We start from the raw sequence: 23380 nt of genomic DNA on the forward strand, positions 1-23380 counted from the left end.
TGACGTCCGCACCCCGTCCTGCCCCCGACGCTGACTGTCGACCCAAGGACCGTTGGCATCCAATGGCAAGCACAAGCTCGCAACGGGGCCCTTTCCCCAAGCTACTGAATGATGTTGGAAGCTCCAAATCAGCAAGTGTCCACGCGGGCTAGCGGTTGTGTGCCTCGTAGTGTGAACCGGCCGACCGGCCTGGCGAACTAAGTAATACTCAGTCGGAGGGAAAGAGGGAGGGGCGATCTTACTGAGAGCCCTACTGCTAGTCACCAGAAGCCGCGACTATGTACCTTACTGAGATCACTCAAGACTGAATCCATCCATGAGTGGCTGGGCTGGAGGGCCGACAATACTTGCCCTATGTACAGCACCAGCGCCACCCGTTGCAGCATTCGAAGCCGCCGTCCCCCGATAACGTAGGCTACGGCTAAGATTGGGAGTGTGAGTACTGTAGAGGGGGCTGTACTGTACTGTAGGATAGGAAACACGACGCGACGCCAGAGAGACCGACAGAAGCGGCGCGCAAAAGAGCGAGCGAGCTAGAAACGGCTTTAGTCAACCGGCGCAGCCGGGCACACGATTTCTAACTGGTCGGACATGGTTCGGGGAATGCTGCCGAACAGTCTATTGGTATTGGTAGAGTAGGATTTGCACTGCGCCAGGCGCACCCCCTGGCAACCAAGTAACCCTGCCATCCTGCCCAGGTCCTTGTCGTCGTCGACGCGTCCCTACCTACTACGTACATGTACCTATCCCTCAGACACCACCCAATCTGCATCAGAGCGCTCGAGGAGCGCCGAGACACCCTTTTGGAAAAGCAACTCTTGCCCTCCTCGTTGGTAGGCTGGTAGGCCATAGGATCGAGATTGCGAGGAGATGTTCGTATCTTGGGGCCATGGCTGGCCCCAGTTTTCTTTCAGCCGTTGCCAGGCCCGCCCCCCTTCGAGCAACACCGACGACGAGGTGGAGGAGGGGGGGAGGGGGAAAAAATCGAGGCCATGACCCCCGCACGTACGCGTTAACTAACGCTTGAGGGCCATGCCGCTTCCAAGAAGTGTTGCCAAGTGAGCTCCCCTGGACGAGTCGTAACCTGTACTGTATTCGGAAGCGTCGCACCAAACGGTTTTGCTGATGATGTCTTTCACATCCAACTGTTGAAAGAGCAACGATGGTAAGGGGGGTTGTTGAAGATCCCGGTGCGCTGACGGCTGGAAAACAATGTTAGACTCTCGTAAGCATCCGTAGAGCCGACTCTAAAAACAGGATCCCGCGAGCGATAACACGTCTGCAGCCGGCTCCAGGGGCCAGCAATCCAGCCCAGCGCCGTCGTTTGGGAGAGAGGGGCTTGGACCGGGAATACGGGGATCGGCGGGGCTGTACAGTACAATCTTGGGTCGGATTTTGGTTCGGATCTCGAGTCGTGCCTGGAGATGACGGCCACCTGGTCACTGGCCATCTACCGCCCAACGCTACGTTGATAGCTGCCGTGCTTGGGCCAAAAGTCGCAGCGCCCGGGCGGAGGCGGCCATGGGGCTCGGGAATAAACCGGCACCAGTTTCTTGAGATACCCTCAACATTTGAGAGATCACTAGCTGTCGCATCGTGGCCATCATTGAGCGACATGTTCTGCAATACTTCTCGCAAATGGTTCATTGTGTCTTGTGTGAGTGATTCATTAGGACTAAAGTATTCGTATAGCTTCGTTTGGGGGTCCTTGGCCAGAACCAGAGGCTCCAGGCCGCCCCCGAAGAATCGAGTCATTCTCGATGACAGGACCCTTTGCTGAATCGGATGCAACAGTCATCCTGCACAATCCGAAGAACAAATGAATGGATGTGCCACCACAACTCGTAAACAAATTTCTTGGGTATGCTTCGAGATGTATCCCGCAGTCACCTAAGCGCCTTGCGCCTCCCGAGCAAAAGGGAAGAAAGCCGTGAGACCACCAAGCACCGTGTGCCGTTTTTGCTTGAACTGACCAAGTCAATTGATCATTATCAGCATTATACCACCATCCTGAACACCAAATGACCCATTTTTCAAGCCTAAAAGCAATACTCCTTCCGTAAGATAGCCACTTCTGCCATAGAAAAGCGGCTGCTTGGTGCATCCCGCCCAAGCAGCCTACTTTGATAACAAAAGGGTCACCACCCTGGTGTGACCAAGCGTAGTGTCGGGGGCTTTTCGCCGTACACAACCCCCGAGCCAGTAAAACCCGCTGAAAATAAGGTGAGACGAACGCCGCCGATTATAAAACAAAGAGGGAGATGAGAACAGAAGAAGGAGAAGTGACGCTCGCTGCACTGGCTCTTCGTCATCCTACCCGCGCGGCGGCTGTGGCAATGTACGAGTTGATCGGTTGGAAGTCGCAGGTGCCGTGGCGGAGGATCTCGTGTTTTAGCGACAGGACCTCGGCGCGCAGTGACGTCGCCGAGTCGACGAGGATGGCGTTCTGGACCTGTAGCATCCGCCTCCGATCTTCGAGGACGCGCTCCTCGTCCTTCTTCTTTCTCCGGCATTTGCTAGCGGCGATGCGGTTCTTCTCGCGGCTGAGGTCGGTAGACCCTCCAGATGAGCCGGAGCGAGCCCGGTCTCGCCTAGGCTTCTTGGCCGGCTGTGATGTCGACTCTCTCCGTACTGGCGAGGGCGCAATGGGTTCCAGGGTCTCACTGACTCCGGATTCTGAAGTCTGTTGGAGAATAGGTCAGCGCGAGGTTCGTGCTCAAGATATATCTGGCATGGTAGAAGATAGGAGCTTACGGAAGAGAAGGACTCCCATGGCTGGGGTTGCCCTATGTCCTCCAGTTTGATCATGGTGTCGTGTGACTCGGTAGAGAGGTCGAAGAAGTGCTGAGGATCATGTTGGTAGGCGGCGGTGATGCACGGGTCGAGGAAGGGGTCACAACTCGTGCCCATCGGACTTTGTGGGAGCTCGTAAGCCATGTGGTGGTCCGCGGGCTGCTGGCAGAACTCCATGGTAACCAATGTGTGTGTTGTACGTAGTCTTGTCTCGTGTAGCGGGGGTGTTCCGTAGCCCACTTGGATTTTCAGATATCAATGAATTGATGAATGGGATTGTGGACGGAGACCGGGAGAGCATGCACTAATAACGAGAGGGAAGGCAAAAGGCATCTGAGCAGGAAGGGCTGATGTCATATCCTTAATAGCTTGAAATGGAGCAGCTGCTACTACATCGAGCACTTGGTATGTATTGTTATCCTTTTGCAAGCCCGGCACCTCCTTCAGATTCCCAGGACAAAATCGGCCTCCAGGCCCATACCGAGTATGGAAACTTGAGAAAGGGCGCCCGGTTTTTTGTTTGGAAGCTGCATGTATCGACGATGGTACCGCAGCGCGTCCATAATTTTTGGAGCAAATCCTCCGGCAATCCGGTTGCGGTCCAAGTAGCAGCACAGCTGTAGTCAGGTACCTTTTTCGTAGGTTAGGTAGGTACATCAATGGTGGCTGCACTAGTCCCGCTTATTCCAACGGCAGATGGAAAGCGAGACATTTCAAGCAGTTCGACGGCCTCCAGAAGCTCCCAGCTCCACCTCAGGTAAGGTTAGGTAGTAGGGCCGCATACTTCTTACTACCGCCCCTAGCATCAAATCGGGGTGTCTATGTACGTGGTAGGCCTTCTAGACGCCTGGGCTCTGTCCGCCCGCCCTCCTTCCTCTCCGCCCCTTGGAGTCGCCCATGGAAAGTAAAACTTGCAGTTGCGGGCGGGGGTCACGAGGCGTGATTGGGTCGGTACGGCAGGCCGTGGGCTTCCTGTCCTGGATGTACCACGTAACCTTGGGCTGAGTGGCTGAGTGGGGGGACTGCCGAGTTTATGTTGTGGCACCCTACTGTACGGCCGGCTGGCAGCGGCCGAGCACAACTCCCCGACCATGCCATGGCCTTTTGGACTAATTGCGAGGCGACGCCCATGTAGAACCGATTTTGCCGCACTGCATCCCGCATATTGGATCATGGGCAAGTGCAGCAGCCTCTCCGACATCTCCTTGTGCTTGGGTCGTTGGGGCCAATTACCGATTGCGCCGGCCCATCTAGCCTATCCCCGGATTGGCCTGATTGGTCCAGCGCCGTGTACACATCCTCCCAGGCAAACGCTGAGTACATGCAGTCCTACGGTCGGTTCAGGGGTTCCCTTCCAGGGCATTGGGGTCGGATCGTCATATGCGCTCACAGGTGGCCCGGACCCTTCCGAGCCTCTACTCGCCTTTTGATTGGCCAGCTCGCCGCGGGCTGTGACCGGGAACCCAAGCAAGGGAACTCCCTCACTACGACAATGTCACGCCATTTTTCCAAACGCGTCTCTGTCCATGGGATGAAAACGAAATCAAAAGAAGGCAAGAAATTCCATCATTCCCTGGTGCCTGGTCCCTCTTCCATTGCGTGGGAGTAATCTGCGTGTGACCGGACAGCGGTTTTCCAGACGTGGCACGGGTGTTTCTCGATAATCTTCTTCACCTACTGTACGGCACTTCTAATTATCGAGGCGACGACCTGGTACCGATGACGAGACCGAGTGGTCCTCTTCACACAACGCGCCCAATGGGGTGCGATACCAGTAGTCGGACTCGGGTTCATCATTCTTTAAGGCCCGAGGTATCTATCTACCTACAGTATCCATTCATGGGCCTGAATGATGTCGCAATTCCCGCGTCCGGACCAGTCTGCCGGGCGACGACTTGAAAACTCCTGCCAGTCGGACGTGATCCGATCCCATAGAGATACGAGCTGCCAGGTCAACCACCAATTGGACCTGAACCATCGGCATCTTCGACATACTTTAAGATAATGCAAGCCACCGTTGGGGAATAATATGCACAAGATTGGGGCAGTCTGGGTGGCTGCTTTCTTCCCAAGCCTTTGCCATTGCCACCGGCTTTTGGCCACTTCCAAATATCTTATGGGTGTCCTGAGAAGCAGCATCGCTCACGAATGGGCAGGCATTTCAGGAAAGATTCGCAGATGATGACCTCAAGCTGGGTGCTGAGCTGCATACTCTCTAATCAACTCCTCTGGCACATGCACCAACCAACCCCTGAGATGGATTCCTTGACAGTACTCGGCAGTTCCGACATCAAGGCAATACGCTGCCCAGCAAAACAAGAAAGTACCGAACTGGCCAGTGATTGAAAATGAAACAAAACGTGTTTTCCCCGGGCCCCGTCCATTCTAGAGCGTAGATCTCTGAGTTCCGGCGCCACACTGTTCCCGCAATACAATTTCTCAGCAAGAAGAGAGTTCCAAAATCATCAGGGCGGCAGGAATGCGCCAAGCCCAGACAAACAACCAAAGCAAGGCCCAGACACACCCCAGTACGACGTAGTATATACATCCTTGGAGTTTGGATGACTTTGAGTGCCATCCGATCTTTCGGGTAGGGAGTTTCGATGCCAAACATCCGCCCAAAGCATCACCTTGCAGTGAAACACATGCATCAGTCAGCCATCAGACCCTATCATTCTTACGGGAGAGCGGCGAAGCACATCCGACGATTTCACCACATACTGGTACCCCGGTCAGATTTCGTTTTCTTTGTACCTTAGATACCGAGATACGTTGAGTGTACTAGCACATCACATTGTTTATGCTGATCATACCGGGGTTTGGGATCTTGATAGATGCTCTCTCATTACAGTACATTGACAGGGGGGGGGCATGGAAAATTCGGTTGCCTGTCACGATAAAATCATCCTAGCGGACGATGAATTGTTTGCTTCTCGACTACAGTATTTTTGAAGTCGAAAATCAAGATAGTAAACATTGTTATTTTTAGAAGAGCCGTGCCCCCACTAGCTTTGGTCCCAAGTACGATTTACGATTTTCAAGCCAAAATTCTGTTAGGCACGCCCCCCCAGAACCAACGAGCAGACATCTTTCAGCCTGCTCTACCGGTCCACGGTTGACCAGACCGGCTTGCCGGACGTGGCCATTGCCTTATTGGAGACTTGACTTGGCATCTCAACCCAATTTAAGTGCCACCATTCGACCAGGGGTCCAGCAGCCAGGCTCGGCTGCCGCGCGTGATGAACATCCACGCAAAATCCCTTCCGAGGCCTCTTATCCCGGCCGTATTCACACCCAGGGAGCCAAGGCCGGCAGGCCGGCTCGGCCAGGCTCTAGCGGCCGTTGAAGCTGTTCATGCGGTTTAATGGGCCCGATTGTTGTGATATAAGAAGATTTCCTGTATAGTTATGTTAGCACCTGACCATCAGGCAACTCATGTTTATCATGACTATGTAATATGCTCAAGAGCCCCTGGTGCTCCGATCACAGATCGGACCCCCAAGAACCCTTGTCGGGGATGGATGCGTTGTTGATGGCGGACTGCCGATTTGGAGCGGAGCAATGTGCAGTGGGAGCAAACAGAATTGAAGAAATACCACTTAACCTATAGCAGTAGAAACTCGGGCAGGTGTCCGAAGTGCTTTGGAGCGCCCTCATTGGTCGAGAGTGGAGAGGGGGCCGCCCAGGGAGGAGCCCCAGTCACCAGTCTGAGGCGATCCCCAGAGCCCCCACCTCATGCTTACATTTTAGTGGAGATGATCGTCAGCGGAATTTTATGGAAACATCAATTGAAGTACCGCCTTCTGTATCCAGAGTCACCCATCACCTTGGCCTCGAGCTGCACTGCCCATGCGAGGCAAAAAAAAAAAAAAAAAAAAAAAAAAAAAAAAAAAAGGGTAAAAAAAAAAAGGGTAAAAAAAAAAAGGGTATTCGTGGGGTGGCGCGCATGTGATGCAGACCACCCGAAGGCAAGAGGGTTTCAACGTTTCTCGCGGCCGGCCTGGTCGGATGCCTGCTGCCGGGATTTTGCCTTGTCTCAACGATACTGTATTCGCTCTATATTAAGTTCCGTCAAGCTTATTTGACACATGCATGCAGCTCGATCCAGCCGCCAGCTCTCTCTCTCGGCATGAGCCGACATGGGGGTCCAGACCCTAGTGCCTACTGTAGGATCTAGGGGAGGCGGGGCTTGGGGTGGGAAGCAGCGGAATGGCAGAGAGCAAATGCTGGCTGCAGGGTCCCTTACGTGTGATGACGATCCCGTCTAAGCTCGGCATTCCCAACTGAGGAGGCATGGCGGGGTGGGTGAGGGGACAGGACATACCAAATTCGGGGGCGGCTCCTCTGGCCATTTCGTGATCAAACGCCAAGAGAATCTCACATCATGGCCATCGCGGCAACACGGCTCCAACCCCCTCCCCCGCGCAACGGCACGACACTACCAAAAGCAAACAGCTCGGGCAAGCCAATCAAACGTCAGTCAACGAATGCTATTGGCCTGCGAGCCCCTGTTGGAACAGATCATGCGATGGATTTGCAGTCAATCCCGGCAAGCCAGTATGCGTCACAGGATGCACCAATCTACAGTCCTGTACTGTACTACTAGTCGCCTGAAAAACGTAGGGAGGTTGCCTTTCCGAGTTGTAGCCATGGCGCACATGTGGCAGGGGTGAACAGGTTCGATCTCTCGGGACCTCTGCGCCTTCGCGTGTGCGTGCAGTGGCCTTTTCGGAAACGATACTACATCAATATGCCCACCTCGTATGAGGTCGGTTCGGCAGAAGAAGATGAGGAGGACGTGCACCAATGTCCAGCTACGGCAACTAGTACGCGGCGCAAGGCGGAATCTGCAGAGGCAAACCATGCTACTGTAGTAGCTGCCGGGTACCGCTTCTCTCCCAGGCATGGAGATGCAGAGGTGGTTTCTCGGAGCCTGGGATCTCGAGAACTCAGACAGGAGACAATCACCGGAAGACCACGGTTGACCCTCTGCTGTTGCCAATCGAGTCAACGTTGCATTCGGGTCTTTGACTCTTATGCTTTGCATCGAAGCTCTCAGCGACCCATCCACCAGGGCTGACGGTTGAGCTAACGATAGTTCGGTGCTTAGGGCCGAGCTTCTTCTTGCTCTGCACAGGGTCTGGGGTCCTATATCATGCCTGTGGCATACGCTAGGTGTGCCTCCACTACCTGAAGTATATCCGTTCGTTACTGTACCACTAGTGCTTCCGCTCTGTCATGAGGAGCCACACAGAAACCTTGCTGCTGACTCGAGGGTCATGAATAATGAATAACACGCCCTTGCCGCGAAACCTTTCTTCGAACGAATCACTATAGTGGTATAGGAACCCAGACCCCATTGGGCAGACTGCTCGGCTGCCTCAGTATACGAGCTTGTAAAGTAGGTTTACTTGGATCTGAACCCTGAGATCCGTTTGCTTCCCCATCTTTTCTCCAGGATCTCTACCACCAAGACCTATAGACCCAGTTCGATGGGCGGAGACAGAAGATCATCGCCCTGGCATCAACTTTGGCAACTTGATCAAACGTAATTTCTCATCCAGCCCTGACAAACCGCCTAGTGAGAAGCTTTTGGGGCCGTCTGGAGGCTTTATTTGCTTTGAGCTACTTGTCAAGGAGCTCACTGTCTTAAGCGGGCGAAGAATACTGACATTCTATCTTGGTGGTACGCTGGCTACGCTGGCTACGGCTGGCCGAGGTTCGGGAGGTAACCTACAGTATTGCGGCGAGTCACTTGTTTCTGTTCCGTTGAAATAGCATCTATGTAATCGAAATTTTTTACAAAAAGAAAAGGAACAGTTGGCCGCAGTTGCGCCAGAGCCGATCAAGGGGAAAGTGATTGGCAGTATGCGCAGCATCAACCACATTTGCTGTACTTTTCCCACTTTACTAGATTTCTAGCCTCTCTTAATCTCAGATCAAGCCAGCCTATCAGAAACACATTATTCAAAGTACAAAGGAAGCCTTATAATGCATGGAATCCTCTGCCGCAGATGCCACTCTCGCGGAGCCAATCGTCAGGGGCAATATCAAGACGCTCCAAAGATGCTAGTTGGTATGGCTGTGCTACCAATTGAAATTAGTAAAAGTTCTAGCACATTGTTGGCACTCAAAAACCTCGGCCAGTACACGAGGTACATAGGTGGACAATATTTGTTGCCTGCCTCAGCAAATCAGTTGTCTCGTGCCCCCTTGACCCCCTATATTCCACTGCACAAGAGCAAGTCGAAGTCATCGCCCCCCCTCAAGCACAACGGCCAAATAGCGTTTGGCCGCAGTAACGCAGAACCACTGCCCCTCATGCGGTGATCTCGTCAGGGGTGATGACGCCATCATGGTTCTTGTCGTGCCTGTACCGCAGTGTCGTGAGCCTCGCCATTTTGCGCTGAACACCAGGGACCAGTGTAACGAAAAGAAAAGAGGGGAAAATGAATTTACTTGTTGAACCACGCGGTCCAGATGGCCTTGACAGAGTCGTTCCCGGAAACGCGCATGTAGGCAAGGTACTGCGGCAGGGTGATGTTGCCGCTGCCGTCCGTGTCGGCCAGAGCAAACGCCTCGCCGACCGGGCTGCTCACGAACGAGTCGGTGGCAAGGCTGTCCTCGGATTTATGGCGGCATTCTGCAAGCCAATGTATCAGTCCGCCAATATATGTTTTCTTCTTTTTGTTTTTTTCTTTTTTTTTTTCAGGAAACAGGGAGCGGGCTTACCCCCACCACAGGCGCACCAAAAGGCATTGCAACCCTGCGTGGCGCAGCACGGGGTGCCAGGGGTGCCGTCATAACACCAGCCATAATCATCTGCTAAGCAGCAAAGGGCATTGACGACAGAGATAGCCAAGGCGATGACTCCGACGGCGGCAAGGTACTTCATTCCGAGAGGGCTTTTCTTAGGGGCGTGGTGATGATTCAGTTGGCTTATTTCGATCTCTGTTTCCCCATGTGCTGGTGGCTCTTCCAAGAGAAAACGAGACTCGAACTCAGCAGAGGAGATTCATATTTATATTTGGGTCTGCTCTGACATTGGTTCCTGTAGTAGAACGGGATCTCTACCTCGAACCTTTTGTATCCCATAATTTCCTTCAAGCGGGCGATGGCGATGGCCTCCATACAGTTGGGCCAACTCCGCGGTATTGCGAGGGGTTGTGGAACACGGGCGCTGGGGCTGTTACATCTAGATGCAAGTTTCTCACAGATACAACGTGAGATGTTATCAAATTCTCATGTTGCATCCGTCACAAGCGAGTGAAACTGCTGCGTGCTCGCCAAAAACGTCCCCGTGGGGGATTGTCATGCATCGTTTAGACGGCCAGGAACGAGCAATGTGGTCGGTATCAGCCCCTTTACATATTCCCCACCGGTTTAGATGATTCTAACAGCATTCATAGAATTCACTTTACCAGGAGGGTCCTCTTAATACGCATGGGTTCGAGTGGTACGCACCATCGCCGTCTCTGGCAGATGTTTGCCATCCACGAAACTAAAAAGAGGGGTCTTGACACCGCTGTAGGCAAGCTCTTCTCGATCTTCAAGACATGCACTTTTATTCGGTAATACATAATTTGGTGCAGCCGAGAACTTGTAGTTCCAAAGGCCAAAAGGGGACGACTTGGGGCAGAATCTGCTCCTCAGAGGCAAGACACCAGGCTAGTAGTACGATATTAGTCATGGGCTGTCAGGCAAGCCAAAATATTTACAAATCAGACGTTCATGTCCAATTCAAAACTGAAATCACAGATTACAGCGTTATTGTTCATCAGGGGACGAATGTGGGAACGACTCGAGCACGAACCTGCCCACTCAAAATACTAACTACCAGAAACAATCATTCCAGCGAACGCATGGTTTGCTCCCAGCTTCTGACCTGATAAGTCGCAACTTGAGGATACGCAGCTACCAACCCTTCAACCCATGCCATACCTCTTCCCTATCACAAGCTTGCCCCTTGCCACCCTTCCCCCTCCGGCGACGTCCCCCTAAACATCACCGACAAAGCGTGTCGTAGTCCCCCCTGCCCCCGTCCTGCCCACTCTGAAACACATTCAGCGGCCGCCCGCACGGTCCCTCGTTCCAGCCGTTGTAGTACAAGTTCTCCCACCGGAATTGCCCGCCGGCCGACGGATTGCCCGACGCCCCGCCGAGCGCCTCGCCGACGACGCCGTTGGGGCACACGGCCGCCGCGTTGTCGTCGTCTCCGTCGCTGCTGGGGGCGATGATGCCGTAGTTGTACACGGCGACGCACATGCCCGAGATCCAGGGGTTGATCTTCTTGTTGTCGGTGGCCGTAGTGGGGGCAGCATTAGTAGAGGTAGGAGACGGGAAAGGCACATAGCTCCATGCGACACAGTTGAAGATCCCGGCGCAGCTGACGCAGCAGTCGAGTTTGTCGCTCACGACGCCCAGGGTCGCGACGGCGGTGCTCGTAATGCCCGGCAACGGCAGCAGCGACGCGCGGTTGGCGTGGAAGGACGGCTGGCAGAAGGCCGGGATGGTGATCTGGGGCCACGTCGCGCCGATGGCGGTGCAGGTCGTGGTGGTAGTGGGCGGGGACGCCGACGCCAGCGCGCAGGAGCAGGCGCTGCTGAGGCGGGAGGCGGGGTAGGAGGTTGCCGTCGTGAGGAAGGCAGGTATCGAGGGCGCAGGGCAGTCGGCGGCGGCGACTGCCTGACGACGAGCTTGAGCCCAGAGAGCAGCATCCGGGGCAGGCCACCTCTTCCGGGTCGGAGGATAGGGACAGGTTCCCCCCGTTGGCCAGCCGTAACATGCGGCGTTGCCCGGGATGGCACTGGGTGTGGGTGGAGACGGGTAGGTCAACGGCGTGCCGCTCATGCCGCGAGACGGCTGAAGGTTATACAAATACAACGGGTGGGCGGTACCTGCGGTCGTTGCGGTAACCTGGATGGCATTCTTAGCCCCAATGCTAGAATGTATATAGCCTGACGGGGGCGAAAGTGTGCCCTTACTGTGGAGGAAGGCCGACATAGGTAGTCATTGCAGAACGATGTTGCCTCGACTGTGCGCGTTGGGTTGAGGAGGGCGCGCAGAAGATTATCGTGCGCGCATCCTGCTTGCCGGTCCTCTACAGGCCCGGCCATGATAACCGGACTCAGAAGACTGGCAACGGCAGCGCCTGTCGCAATAAGCCGGGCTTTTTTCATGGTAGAGAACGATACATCCGTGTCACGGTTAATGAACATATGGCCCAACAAGGTAATAATAGTACGTAGTAGTAATCATCTCTAGAACTATAGTGAGCCGGACCGATACTCTTATACTGATGACGATGAAGGTTGGCTCCCCACGATGGGGGCGTCGATATTGCCGACGGCCATAGACTTGCAGATTGAGGTCGCACTTTAGAGTTTCATGATTGCTTCTTCCAACCAATACACCATGACATAAGCCGCATCAGCCCATTGCAGTAGAGCGCATATTGTATCGATACAGACACGAGCCGTCCCCACTGGCTGCAGATGGCGAAGTGACGAGGACCCCAGGACCCTTGCTAGATGTGTGCCGCCTTGCAGACGCCGACGCCGGTCTAGACCCGTGCTGACGATGCGATATCACCCCGCCGGGTAAAGGTTTGGTCATGTTTGTGTTGCGTGAGATCCTTGCCAAGCCAAATCAATAGTTGCGAAATCCGACTTGCAATGCGCGCGCCAAGTCCAATCATGATTGGTACATCGTACGTGTGGCATAGCTGCAGGACGCTCGGTTACATCAGTTGGACCTGCCTCTTCTTGCATTGGTGCCGAACAGCGGAGAGCCACTATATGAAGGGAGCAAATCATGAGCCTGCTATAAAGGCCCTCGCCCTATATAGCGTATAAAGGCAATCAAGTAGGGGTGTTTGATTCCCCTGTACTTGCAGAGGCTGAACCACCACAATATGGTGTGAACCCTGCCTGGTATTGACGTTCTAGAATGAGTGTGCCACCATTAAACGCCGGACATGTGCAAGATCCGTGGATGTGAAAAGAAAAACCCAAGAAACGCTGACAAGGACAGAAAGGACGACGGCTCATCTCGGTCTCATGATACCAAACTGTACCAGAATTATGCAACGGCAGTACTCCTGGTCTATGCCAAGGCCTGCTCTTCCCCGTCTCGTCTTCCGCCGCCCGCAAACCTCATGCCGGACCGGACCGACAGAGCTCGGGGAAGTGAAAGAACGCCACCATACATGTTGCATATCAATATCCGAAGCTGTCATGCTGATGCACGGGACAGCGGCCTGGGTGATTGACAAACCAGGCTGTGATGCAGGATCGGTGAAAGCGGCAGAGGCATTCAAGTCGCGCCATAGGCACGCCCTCTTTGAACTCCTCCAGACAGATGGTACACTCGGCAGAGTCGACACAGTCTTTTTCAGTAGCCACGTACGGGAACATGCCAGTCCTTCGAGCTGCTCGAGGTGGTGGTGTGCCATGACCATGACCACCTTGCTGGTTGGGATTCGCCGGTGCAGGCGAATATGAACTATGCGAAGTAATACACGAGTTGATGTGGGCTTCACGAAGAACCTCGAAATTGGCTAAATCGCGAGAGGGCAGCTCTCGGTGGCATACGGGGCACTCGTCCTCTTCTGGAATTTGGGGAGGGGGCGGCAGGGGGCGCTCATTCATAGCAGCAGCTGACGAGGATGACGCTGGGTAAGAGCCATACTGGGATCTATAATAAGAAGCATGGCCCCGCGGCTGGATAGATCCTTGGCGGGAAGAAGAGGCAAAGCCCTCACCTGCTGGTGGTGGATGATAATAATAGCCTGAACGACCGACTGCACTCCCTGTGGCGATGGTGCGAGCATCGCGCTCAGCATGGCCGGAACGAGAGAAATTCGAATTCTGAGGTTGTATTAGCAGTTAGCAGCCAAAAGGGCGTATCGGTTAGTCATTCCACTTACAACCGTGACGCTTCTGTTCCTAGGAAAAGCGCTAGTCGGAGGATTTGCCATGAAAAAGGAGGGAAACCCGCTACCGGCAGCCTCGGGGTTTCCGTAGCTAGTGACGCTCGCGGTGCTCTGGGATCGCTGGTGGGAGGATCTTGGCGAGAAAGGGGGACCGTGGGTCGATGGTTGACCCTGGGATTGCGGTGGCGTCGTGTTCGGGTCAGGGACGCAGGGGTTGCAAAGCCTCACGCGCTCGCCGCCGCCAATATTACTGAAGTCCACGATTGTGCCCTCCTCGCCCCATATCCCCGACGCACGCAGCATAGCCTGGTCGCCAGGAGGCCGCACAATGTATTGATACGGTATAGTGATACGGTGGGGTGAGCAGTTGGCACAGACGACTCTGCCGCACTTTCGGCAATGATGCTTCCTAACAAAAATGCTGAACTGCGTGCGGCATATGGGGCACAAGGTGACCTCGGCGTCCGGCTGCCACCTGGGCAGCGTGAACTCGGAAGGTCGCCGACGCACTCCCTGCGACTCGCTCGCTCGAGCCTGTTGGGCGGACTGGGCTGGGGCCAGGCCAGTCGCTTGAACGGTCGGACCATCGCCACGCCGACCAGCCTGTGAGGAGGTAGGTCGCATATCAGAGCGAGGTTCTGGAGACATTGCTTCGGTAGCATAGCTTGGAAGAGGCGGCAACTCGTTTTGGGAACCGGCTGTAGTTCTCGGGGAAACGGTTAGGTCATGTAAAGCCTCCAGCAGGGTCAACCCAGATGCCCCTGTCGACCCAGCGGCCGACGTTGAAGGCTGTCCCGCCGGCTCAGCTCCTTCTTCAGAGCTTTCATTTGTAGGGGCCACGGCGCTGGTTTCCCCTGTTGTTGTGGTGGGAACCTGGACGACTTCTTCGTGGTCGCTCGGCGATTCGGAAATGACTTCCGGGGATTCTGCAATAGTAGGTGGCTCGGCCATCTCCGCAGCCGCACTGAGCTGCGCCTGCTGCTCGGCGGGTTCAGGTGCTGCATTGTGGTCTGGGTCCTCTGCAGAGTGTGGATTGTCCAGGCCCAGGATTGCTTCAGGATCGGGCATTGGTCCGTCGAAGGGGGCGCCTGCACCAGGAAATGCTTCTAGGGGCGAGCCATCGCCGCTACCAGCATACGAGCTTCCAGAATCGTCGTCGTTGAGACCAGGGTGTTGGTCGGGGTCGGCGGAGTATTGGCGACTTGCCATGGTTGTCTTGCGGCTGCTCGGTCGGGCGGGAATGTGTGTGTGGTCGCGATCGCGTGTCGGAAGCTGCTACGCAAAGCTATGCCAATCTGCCCACAGACAGGCTAGCCATGAACCAGAGATGTCGCCGGCTGTTGTGGTGGCCCAGCTCAGTGTCTGAAGGGTGTGGTGGAATAACGAGGCTGTCGTGGTGGGCGAGCAAAAAAGGCTATTCGAAGATGCGATTAAGCTCGAACTGTCGCAACTGGTGGCGTCGAAGACAAGGGGCGGGGTGTCAGACGATGGTTGTGGAGGTGGAGTTGGGACGAGGATTCATCCACATTTAATCGATATAACCATGGATGATCGCTGAGCGCCCGTCCATATATACGGAGATGCTAGAAATGAGTGAATGAATGGAAGCAAGTCGGACCGGCACGAGATACTACATATGTAGAGAGGAAAAAGGATACGAGAGACTGCGAGCCTGCACAGGGAGTAGAGCGGCACGAGACCACACCCAATGCAGTAATCAGCAAAAGTTTGGAAATTGGCTCGACTGAAGGCGTCGTTGTCGCGAAGGGCTGTCTCCGTTGGCTTCTTCAACTGAGACTGGCTCCTTGGGGATTGCGGTAACTTATCAACAGCTCGTATCAAATCTACGGTTAGCTGGCGTTGAAAGTTGCTAGGGTATCGGCTCTCGTCGGTCGGTGAATCAGGGACAACCAGTGACAATCAGCTGTTTGGTACCCACCCAAAGCTAGTTGTAGAGCTGCTTATCGCATCGCCACTAAGTAGGCACTAGAACCTGGGAATGGAAGAAGACTACACAGGTACTTTAGGCAACTCATAAGGCACTTCCCTGGATAGAGGTTTGGCGTTCGATTAGGACATCACCCTGGCGCCCCACTTCCATCTCGAAGGACCCCCTTCAATATTATTCCACATTGCATCTACAAGATATCCTCAATCGTCAAAGTCAATTACTAAACACCAGACGTGGTCATTATTTATCGTCGTTTGCCAACTCCTAATAGAGGGCAGCTCTCTAAAGACAAAAAACTAAGCAGGTATATAAATAGATGCATGTATCTAGAAACACAAGTTCTAGTCCGAATCTATCATTGGCACATGCAATCCAGCACTTGAAATAAGTCTCCAGACTTCCTTCGCTATGTATGACCGGTGATTTGATTCGAAGGAAGTATAGCGCCTCCTCCGCTCACCAACGCCTCCAGCTTCATCATCAACTCGGGGATCCGAAACGGTTTCGAAATGGCATCGTCCATGCCGGCATCTCTCGCCTGGCTCACTTGTTCGCTTCTCGCGTTAGCACTCACGGCCATGATGGGTATGTGCCCGACGATATCACCACTTTCCTGGTATTTTCGGATCTTGCGTGTGCATGTCAGCCCATCCATCACTGGCATCTCTATATCCATGAGTATTGCGGACAGGTCTAGCAGCTGCGTGGGCGAAGCCGGCTTGGCATCGCCCGCTTTTGAGGCCGCCCAGTACGATGTCTTCCGAAGGAACTCGAGGGCTTCAGCACCGTGGTTGCTGACATGCACTTCACAGCCGGCTTTACGTAGCTGCTGTGAAAGAACTTTTTGCTGTCGGGAAATGAGTCATGGTCCATTGGAAAAGATAGCACCTGGCTTGAGCGTGGAGGGCGGGCCGCACTTACGTTCACCAAATTGTCCTCTACGATGAGCACCGAATACTGATCTATCTTTCTTCGGGCGTCGTGTTCCACAGGAACAGGCCAGCTCAGTGGCGAGTCTTTGATAGTGCCCAGCCTGATGGGTGTCGGAGGAGGCGCAATACGCGTCGCCACGTAAAACGCAAATGTCGAACCCACATCGGACTGCGACCGTACTCCGATCGAGCCTCCTTGAAGCTCTGTGAGCTTCTTCGAGATGAAGAGGCCCAGTCCGCTACCACCATAGCGAATATGCGTGCGCGGTGTTGCTTGGGTAAACCTTGTGAAGAGGTTACCCTGCTCTTCTAAGGACATGCCACAGCCCGTATCCTGGCAGGATATCCACATATAGATCGGATGCCCAAGCCCCCATTCTGAATTCTCAAGCAGGCCCGTGGAGTCGGTGGTGACACTGGCGTAAGAGATGTCGCTGGAGCTATCAGATGATGGCGGCTCTGTACTTGCACCTAGGCGAACGGCAATCCGCCGGACGGGCCGGTCCCGGGTGAATTTGATGGCATTGGTTAGGAGGTTGATCAAGATCTGTAGCGTGCGGCTTGGGTCCATCATGACATATTCAGCTCTCAGGTGCCTGACTGAGGGATCCTCGCTGAATGTCAGACTGATGCCGTCCTTCTTACATTCAAGTTCGAACATATGGACGGCTTCGGCTATGACCTGACACGGCTCCACTCTCACAGGCGCAATCGTCATCAGGTTGGAGTCCATCTTGGAAAGGGTAAGAATATCATCCACGACCCTTTTCTGGTGAAGAGAGCACGAAACGATAGTGTGAAGTGAGTCAAGGCATTGCTTGATCTCGGTATCTGTCTGTTGGACGGTGCTAGGGTCTTCCGAATGCGACTGGGAAACCAACGACAAGACCATCTTGAGGGAATCAATAGTAGAGTCTGCCGACTGTATTATGGCCGACAGAGGATTTCTCATCTCATGAGAGGTCATGTCAATGAAGTTTTCATGCTTCCGTTTTGCTGCGAGAGCTTCCTCGACCCGCGTCTTCTGGACCTGTTCGGCCCACTTGAAGCGCGAAATGTCTGTCATGACGCACAGATATGATGCGACAGTGCCGTCGTCACGGAACTCTGGTATAACAGAAGATTCCACCCAGACCTGGCGAGATATGCCATCACTGTCAGCCCAGGTGCGCTGTAGCCTGAATACAGCTTGTGACAATTCTTGAGCGGAGACTAGCGCAGCCCATTGTTTGTCTACAATGGGATAGTCCTTCACATAGACGAAATTGTGCCAGTCCATCTTCTTGAACTCATCTGTGGGCGGATGATCCGCCATTTCGAAAAAGCGCGTATTGCAGTAAGTAATGCGACGTTTCGTATCCAGGACTATGATGGCGACCGGCGCCAACAGGGCGAAACGAGTGAACTTGCGCTCGCTCGCGCGCGCCCGTTCCAGTGCTTCGGCCCGCTGGAGGGCTTGTTTCTGGATTCGTTTCTGAGCCCCGATGTCGATGGTGTTGCCAGCTATGCTCATCACGTTACCCTGGCTGTCCTGGATCGGCACGCACGCAGACAGGATCCACTGGTAGTCTTCCACCTCCTCCTCATGAGGAATGCCATACAGCGCATTCTTCCAACGCATCTCGAACGTGACAGGTATGCCTTGGGCCAGCTTGTTCCATTGCGACAAGACCAGCTCGGCGTCGGGTGGGTAGACCAGGTCCATAAAGGAAAAGTCTTGGTGAAGGGCTCGACTCCTCGGATGAAGACTCAGCCTATACCACGAGTCCTGCGTCGCAATCAGTTACGGTTCTTGGCGCAGAATGCGGAAAAGCTCGTGTACATTAGCTCGCAAGAGACGCCCATGAAGATTATACTCGAAGTTTCCAACGTCACTCATGTCGAACATCTTATAGAGGCCGGTGACCTATCGACTCTCGATGTCAGCATTTACTCTTCTTGGGTTGAATAGAATGTCTCAAGAGGGAATAGTGGAATTTTTGGAATAAGCGGTTATTCCATCCCTCGTGAGACACTGGACAAACGTGGAATAAACACTAGAACAGGAAGGAATAAACACCGAAAGTCGCTTACCCTTGCATCAGCAAATTTAGCGTCCTCCAGCTTGCGGGCGGCCTCGTCGGTTGACTTGGAGCGTTCAGGTTCTGGGCTTTTGTGCTGGACAGGCACGTCGGTGGCCTGAATGCACTTCCACTTGGTAGCGATGCTGAAGGCAGTCCAAGTGCGGCCAGAAAATCGGTATTCGGGCCGCCAATGCAAGACGGCCTGCGACCAGGCCCGGAACTGCTTGCCGGTCCTGGTGGCGCGCAGGACCTGCTCCTCAAGCCCATCGCGGCGGAATGCATGGTTGCCAAAGGGGATGTCAAATGCGATCGGGGCCGTTGGATCGACGGGTACGATGAAGGTCGGCCTCGGATCCGCGTCCAGGAACTGTTGGAGTTTCGGCAATTGCCTCGAGGGATCGGCGGTGCTATCTTGCCAAGGTGGAGGTGGGAGTGAAGTCTCCAACATGGCCTTGCTTTTCCGCGTATCTCGGTTATCGCGAAACCATTGAGCCTCCAGGTCGCTCCAGCGCCAGTTGGTGGGTTATGTTTCCCGCGAGCAGCAGCAGCAGCAGGAACCGAGAGAGGGTACGGGGTGCAACGGGACTGGAGGAACGAGCACGGATTGGGTTCAGATCAGGCAGTAAGTGCGAAGGGGGATTGAAACAACGATATTTCCTTGTTGACGCGCGCACCAGCAACGGGCCGGCCGCCGCAAATACGACTACGTCAGTGCCACTAGTGTCAAGTGGAACATGGCCTGGACTATGGCGCCGCTGTGTCAAATCTGATTCGTTTCTCGTGGCAAAGGCTCGCTAATCCGACAGCTAGCAAAGAAGCCATCGCCAGCGCAGCTGGATGGTGTAAAAAGTTGGACATGGTCAGCTGTCAAAAGATGCAATCTAGAAGTTATATGTTATGGATGGTATGCCCAACCACACACTCTCTTCTCTCAAACCCCGATGGAAACGGAGACGAACATTCGAATCGATCCCGAAATGTGGGCTGGAGGACCCCGATACAGCAAACCTTATTGACCAAGCCGGGACCCTGGGACCCGTTCAGGCCTCGAGGATGGATCAAAACCAAAATCACCCTTTCACAGGCTAGATCGGGTGGCTCCATGGATCCGCAGCAGCACACCAAGAGAGAGAGAAAAACGTGTTTCCTGGGTTGCAGCAGTAGACTGTAGATCTTCCCACCTGGATAGCCAGTACAGTATAAATAAACGCGCATGGAGGTGCAGGCAAGAAAATGGGGTTACCTGATCTACTATTGAATATTTACCTGCGACTTTCCTCACCGGTGTTTCTGGGCAGCTCCGGGCCATAGGAAGGAAGACGGACCAGTAGTCACGTCAAATAACCTAGATACCGGATAACCAGGTTTATCGCCTATACTTAAAGCACTCAACTGGAATAATCAGTAGTAATACACAACCAAGGTATCTAAGTATTCAATTACGCGAGTGTAATAATTGCCCGATTACTCCTACACCATCATTGTATCTATTGCCAGCTGTCGGGAGAAGCCTGGCTGTTTGGTTAGTCCGGATGACCGATGACCATATCCGTCAACCCAAAAAGTCTCAAACAAGCTTGATCGATCGACCTGCGTGACTCGTGCCCAAGAGCCATCTCCTGTCAGTCTGACTGCCTGACAGCTTCAATGCGTCGTCGCTCGTGGCCCCGAGCATGCGGTTGGGTTCAGCGATATCCCTACCCGCCCAGTGCCGCCGCCCAGCTTGCCAGCTCGTGCCGGCCTAGCGCATGTTGGTCTGATGTACCTACATTTTTTGTACATAAATCTGTGCGGAGATATATCCACTCTGCACCACTTCCTTTCGGTTACCGGCCTGCCTGTTGTACTGTATGAAATATTCAGGGGGGCTCTAAATAAGCACGCGCGTGACAAAGGCAACTGCAATTGCCGGGACGTCCGGATTTTATTTAGGGTTGTTGCTGTTGCTGTTGCTGTTGCATGGGGTAAGCCCGAGGACCAGGAAGTTCTGCATTCGTCACGCTGCTGGGGAAAAGCAAAAAGCAAAAACTGAGTGAGGTCATAGGCAAGGGCACTAATTGCTTCATGCCGTCAGCTTCCCAACGTCGGGTGCCCAACCCCATACCTAGGTTATCGATAAAAGCAAGCCAGCCGCCCAATCAGCTATTACGCACTCCCCTGTCATCATTGGCGATGAGGGGTGTGTTTGTCCCTCTTTTCCGCACCTTTGCCTTTTCCCCCTATGAAGTACTTGCCATTTGGTGTCTGCCTATATCCTGCCTGCAAAGTAGGAAACCAACCTGAATGAGGCCCAGTCAGCAGCACTTCTGCCGTAAAGTAAAAGAGTGCCGTTCCCCATCCATACATCCCGCAACCAGAAACATCTACAGCAGCACGGTTCAAGTAAAGAAAAAAACACTTGCACATCGCTTCACGTCCCGACCGGCAACTCTGGGAAAGTCTTCGGATACGCGAAGACCTCCGCCACTGTTCCCGGCCTGGTAAGCTCAGCACGCACTCAACCTGAAGCTTATTAGTAGTCGTTGGAGGCCGCCAGCGCACCACCACTACAGCCAAGATGCATGCGAAAACACTGAGCTTCTCCGGGAGACACCGGACAGCCTCTAATGCCAGTACGACTTCTTTGCCCTTGTAACCGTCCCCTGGCTACCGCCATGACTGACCATGTTTCTCTTGCACCTAGGCAGTCGCTCCTCGCTGGACGGCGACGCAGACGATGATACCCTCGTGGTCGAGCCCGATCAGGGCAACGGTGAGTCTCATGGCGATGTCCAGGGGTGTACCGCAACTAAGCCAGCAGCGTAGTACTCATGCACATCATATCCCAGCTGCGGCCGGGCGCCGATCTTAGTCGAGTGGTTCTCCCTACCTTCATCCTCGAGCCACGCAGTATGCTGGAGAGAATAACCAAGTGCGCAACCCCCTATGCTTCTTCGCAGCCTTCATGGGAGCCTTACTGACTTATACCTGGCTCTAAAGCTTCATGTGCCACCCCGAAATGCTTCTCGGCATTCCCGACCTCGAGAACCCTGTCGATCGCTTCGTGTCTGTGGTTAAGTTCTACCTCAGTGGCTGGCATATACGACCTCCGTTCGTCAACCCTTTCCTTGGCCACTTAGACTTCCTAACTCACCAATGATGTGAACAGGGGCGTTAAGAAGCCACTCAACCCCATCCTTGGCGAGATCTTCACCTGCTACTGGGATCTACCCGATGATACGCGCGCGTACTACATCTCGGAACAAACCTCGCACCATCCGCCCAAGTCAAGCTACTTCTACCTGGTTCCTGACCACCATATCCGAGTCGATGGTACACTGAAACCAAGGAGCAAGTTCTTGGGCAACTCCGCCGCCAGCATGATGGAAGGTACTGCGGTACTATCCTTGCTCAACCGCGGAAAAGACCCCAAGAAAGGCGAACGATACATCCTCACACAGCCCAACATGTATGCGCGTGGCATATTATTTGGCAAGATGAAGTATGAGCTAGGCGACCACAGCTTCGTACGCTGTCCCGAACTGGGTCTTGTAGCCGACATCGACTTCAAAACGAAAGGCTGGGTAGGGGGAACTTACAACGCTATTGGTGGCACGATAAAGAACGAGCAGACTGGTGAGATCCTGTTCGAGCTTTCCGGCCTCTGGAGCGACGAGATGTTCATCCGGGACGTCAGAGTAAGTGCCACTACCAGGTCGTGGCGTAGCACCAAATACTGACTGATATCCACAGACTGGCCTCAAGGAGATGTTCTTCAATGGCGCCAAAGCGAGACCAGCGAAGTTACAAGTAAGGCCACTGGAGGAACAAGATGAGCGCGAATCACAGAAACTGTGGTACAACACGGCACAGGCAGTTCTGGACAAGAACCACGAGCTTGCTACCGACGAGAAAACCCGCATCGAGGATATGCAGCGCGAGGAGGCGGCCAAACGCGCTGCAGAGAACGTTGAGTGGCACCCGAGGCTTTTCCGCAGGGTAAAGGGCGGCCCCGGTGGTGAAGAGGAGGGCGAGGAAGAACTAGAGTGGATCATCAACGCAAAGATGTAAGTCTACTTTCCCTGGCGCAAAGAGAGAAACTGCTAACGATTTTTCCAGCGACGGTGCAACCCCTGCCAAGCAAGCCGAGCAAGTCATGGCAATCTACCCGGTGGTGGCAGGGCAGAAGCCTTCCCAGCTCAACATGATCCCACCTCGCGCATCAAGCGACCAATTGTCCCGAACGGTATCTACACAGAACAACGATTTGATTAACGTCGGCCAGAGCCATGAATCGCCATCCAGTCCGGTGCTAACGAAAGACCCAGTCGCTGAAACGATCGCAGTAAAGCACGACAGCAAAAACTCGACCGACATCCAGGAGTTGCTCGAGGGAACTGGTCAGAAAGCAGATGGCCCGCTCATCGACTTTGCCGGTGATCTGAAGCAGGAGCTCCCCAGGGACGGGCAGACGTAGCTAACGCTCACGTAAAGTGGAACAGGCCAGGAGTACGATAGACTTTGCAATATCGCGTCCCCCTGCAATTATCAACCAGTTTGGCGTCATTTGGTATAAGCCTCGACGATACCGATATAGCTGCACTCCGAGGTGTATATGGCAAGCGGTAGATGGGATGCTTGATGAGCGTGTTAGAATTGGGCTTTAGGTTCTAGTTCTACATGTAGAGTTTGCATTGCATTGTTCTTTACGAATGGATACCACAGGATT

General features: G+C 54.0%; 6 protein-coding genes across 6 annotated transcripts; 1 reads left to right on the plus strand and 5 right to left on the minus strand.

The window, feature by feature from the left end:
* Window positions 1-2308: 2308 nt before the first annotated feature.
* Window positions 2309-2970, minus strand: PG985_006406 (uncharacterized protein; the record flags this gene model as incomplete). Its single annotated transcript, XM_066826175.1, has 2 exons — window positions 2309-2683; window positions 2755-2970. The coding sequence occupies 2 exons, from the start codon at window positions 2968-2970 to the stop codon at window positions 2309-2311; spliced, it is 591 nt and encodes a 196-aa protein (XP_066685782.1).
* A 6142-nt stretch (window positions 2971-9112) lies between these two features.
* Window positions 9113-9688, minus strand: PG985_006407 (uncharacterized protein; the record flags this gene model as incomplete). The annotated part of the gene is made up of 3 exons (XM_066826176.1): window positions 9113-9164; window positions 9253-9436; window positions 9526-9688. 3 exons carry the CDS (start codon window positions 9686-9688, stop codon window positions 9113-9115), a joined length of 399 nt encoding a protein of 132 aa, XP_066685783.1.
* Window positions 9689-10797: 1109 nt separating this feature from the next.
* PG985_006408 (uncharacterized protein) lies at window positions 10798-11643 on the minus strand (the record flags this gene model as incomplete). Its single annotated transcript, XM_066826177.1, has 1 exon — window positions 10798-11643. The coding sequence occupies one exon, from the start codon at window positions 11641-11643 to the stop codon at window positions 10798-10800; it is 846 nt and encodes a 281-aa protein (XP_066685784.1).
* Window positions 11644-13010: 1367 nt separating this feature from the next.
* Window positions 13011-14935, minus strand: PG985_006409 (FYVE zinc finger-domain-containing protein; the record flags this gene model as incomplete). The annotated part of the gene is made up of 2 exons (XM_066826178.1): window positions 13011-13661; window positions 13721-14935. 2 exons carry the CDS (start codon window positions 14933-14935, stop codon window positions 13011-13013), a joined length of 1866 nt encoding a protein of 621 aa, XP_066685785.1.
* Window positions 14936-16083: 1148 nt separating this feature from the next.
* On the minus strand, window positions 16084-19120 carry PG985_006410 (uncharacterized protein; the record flags this gene model as incomplete). Its single annotated transcript, XM_066826179.1, has 4 exons — window positions 16084-16524; window positions 16599-18377; window positions 18432-18515; window positions 18683-19120. The coding sequence occupies 4 exons, from the start codon at window positions 19118-19120 to the stop codon at window positions 16084-16086; spliced, it is 2742 nt and encodes a 913-aa protein (XP_066685786.1).
* A 2109-nt stretch (window positions 19121-21229) lies between these two features.
* PG985_006411 (uncharacterized protein) lies at window positions 21230-23128 on the plus strand (the record flags this gene model as incomplete). The annotated part of the gene is made up of 7 exons (XM_066826180.1): window positions 21230-21284; window positions 21356-21424; window positions 21478-21583; window positions 21652-21762; window positions 21821-22349; window positions 22405-22718; window positions 22771-23128. 7 exons carry the CDS (start codon window positions 21230-21232, stop codon window positions 23126-23128), a joined length of 1542 nt encoding a protein of 513 aa, XP_066685787.1.
* Between the last annotated feature and the right edge of the window lie 252 nt (window positions 23129-23380).

This window comes from Apiospora marii, assembly GCF_038362585.1.
Source record: "Apiospora marii strain CBS 49790 chromosome Unknown utg000004l_segment0_segment0, whole genome shotgun sequence".
NCBI classification, from domain to species: domain Eukaryota; kingdom Fungi; phylum Ascomycota; class Sordariomycetes; order Amphisphaeriales; family Apiosporaceae; genus Apiospora; species Apiospora marii.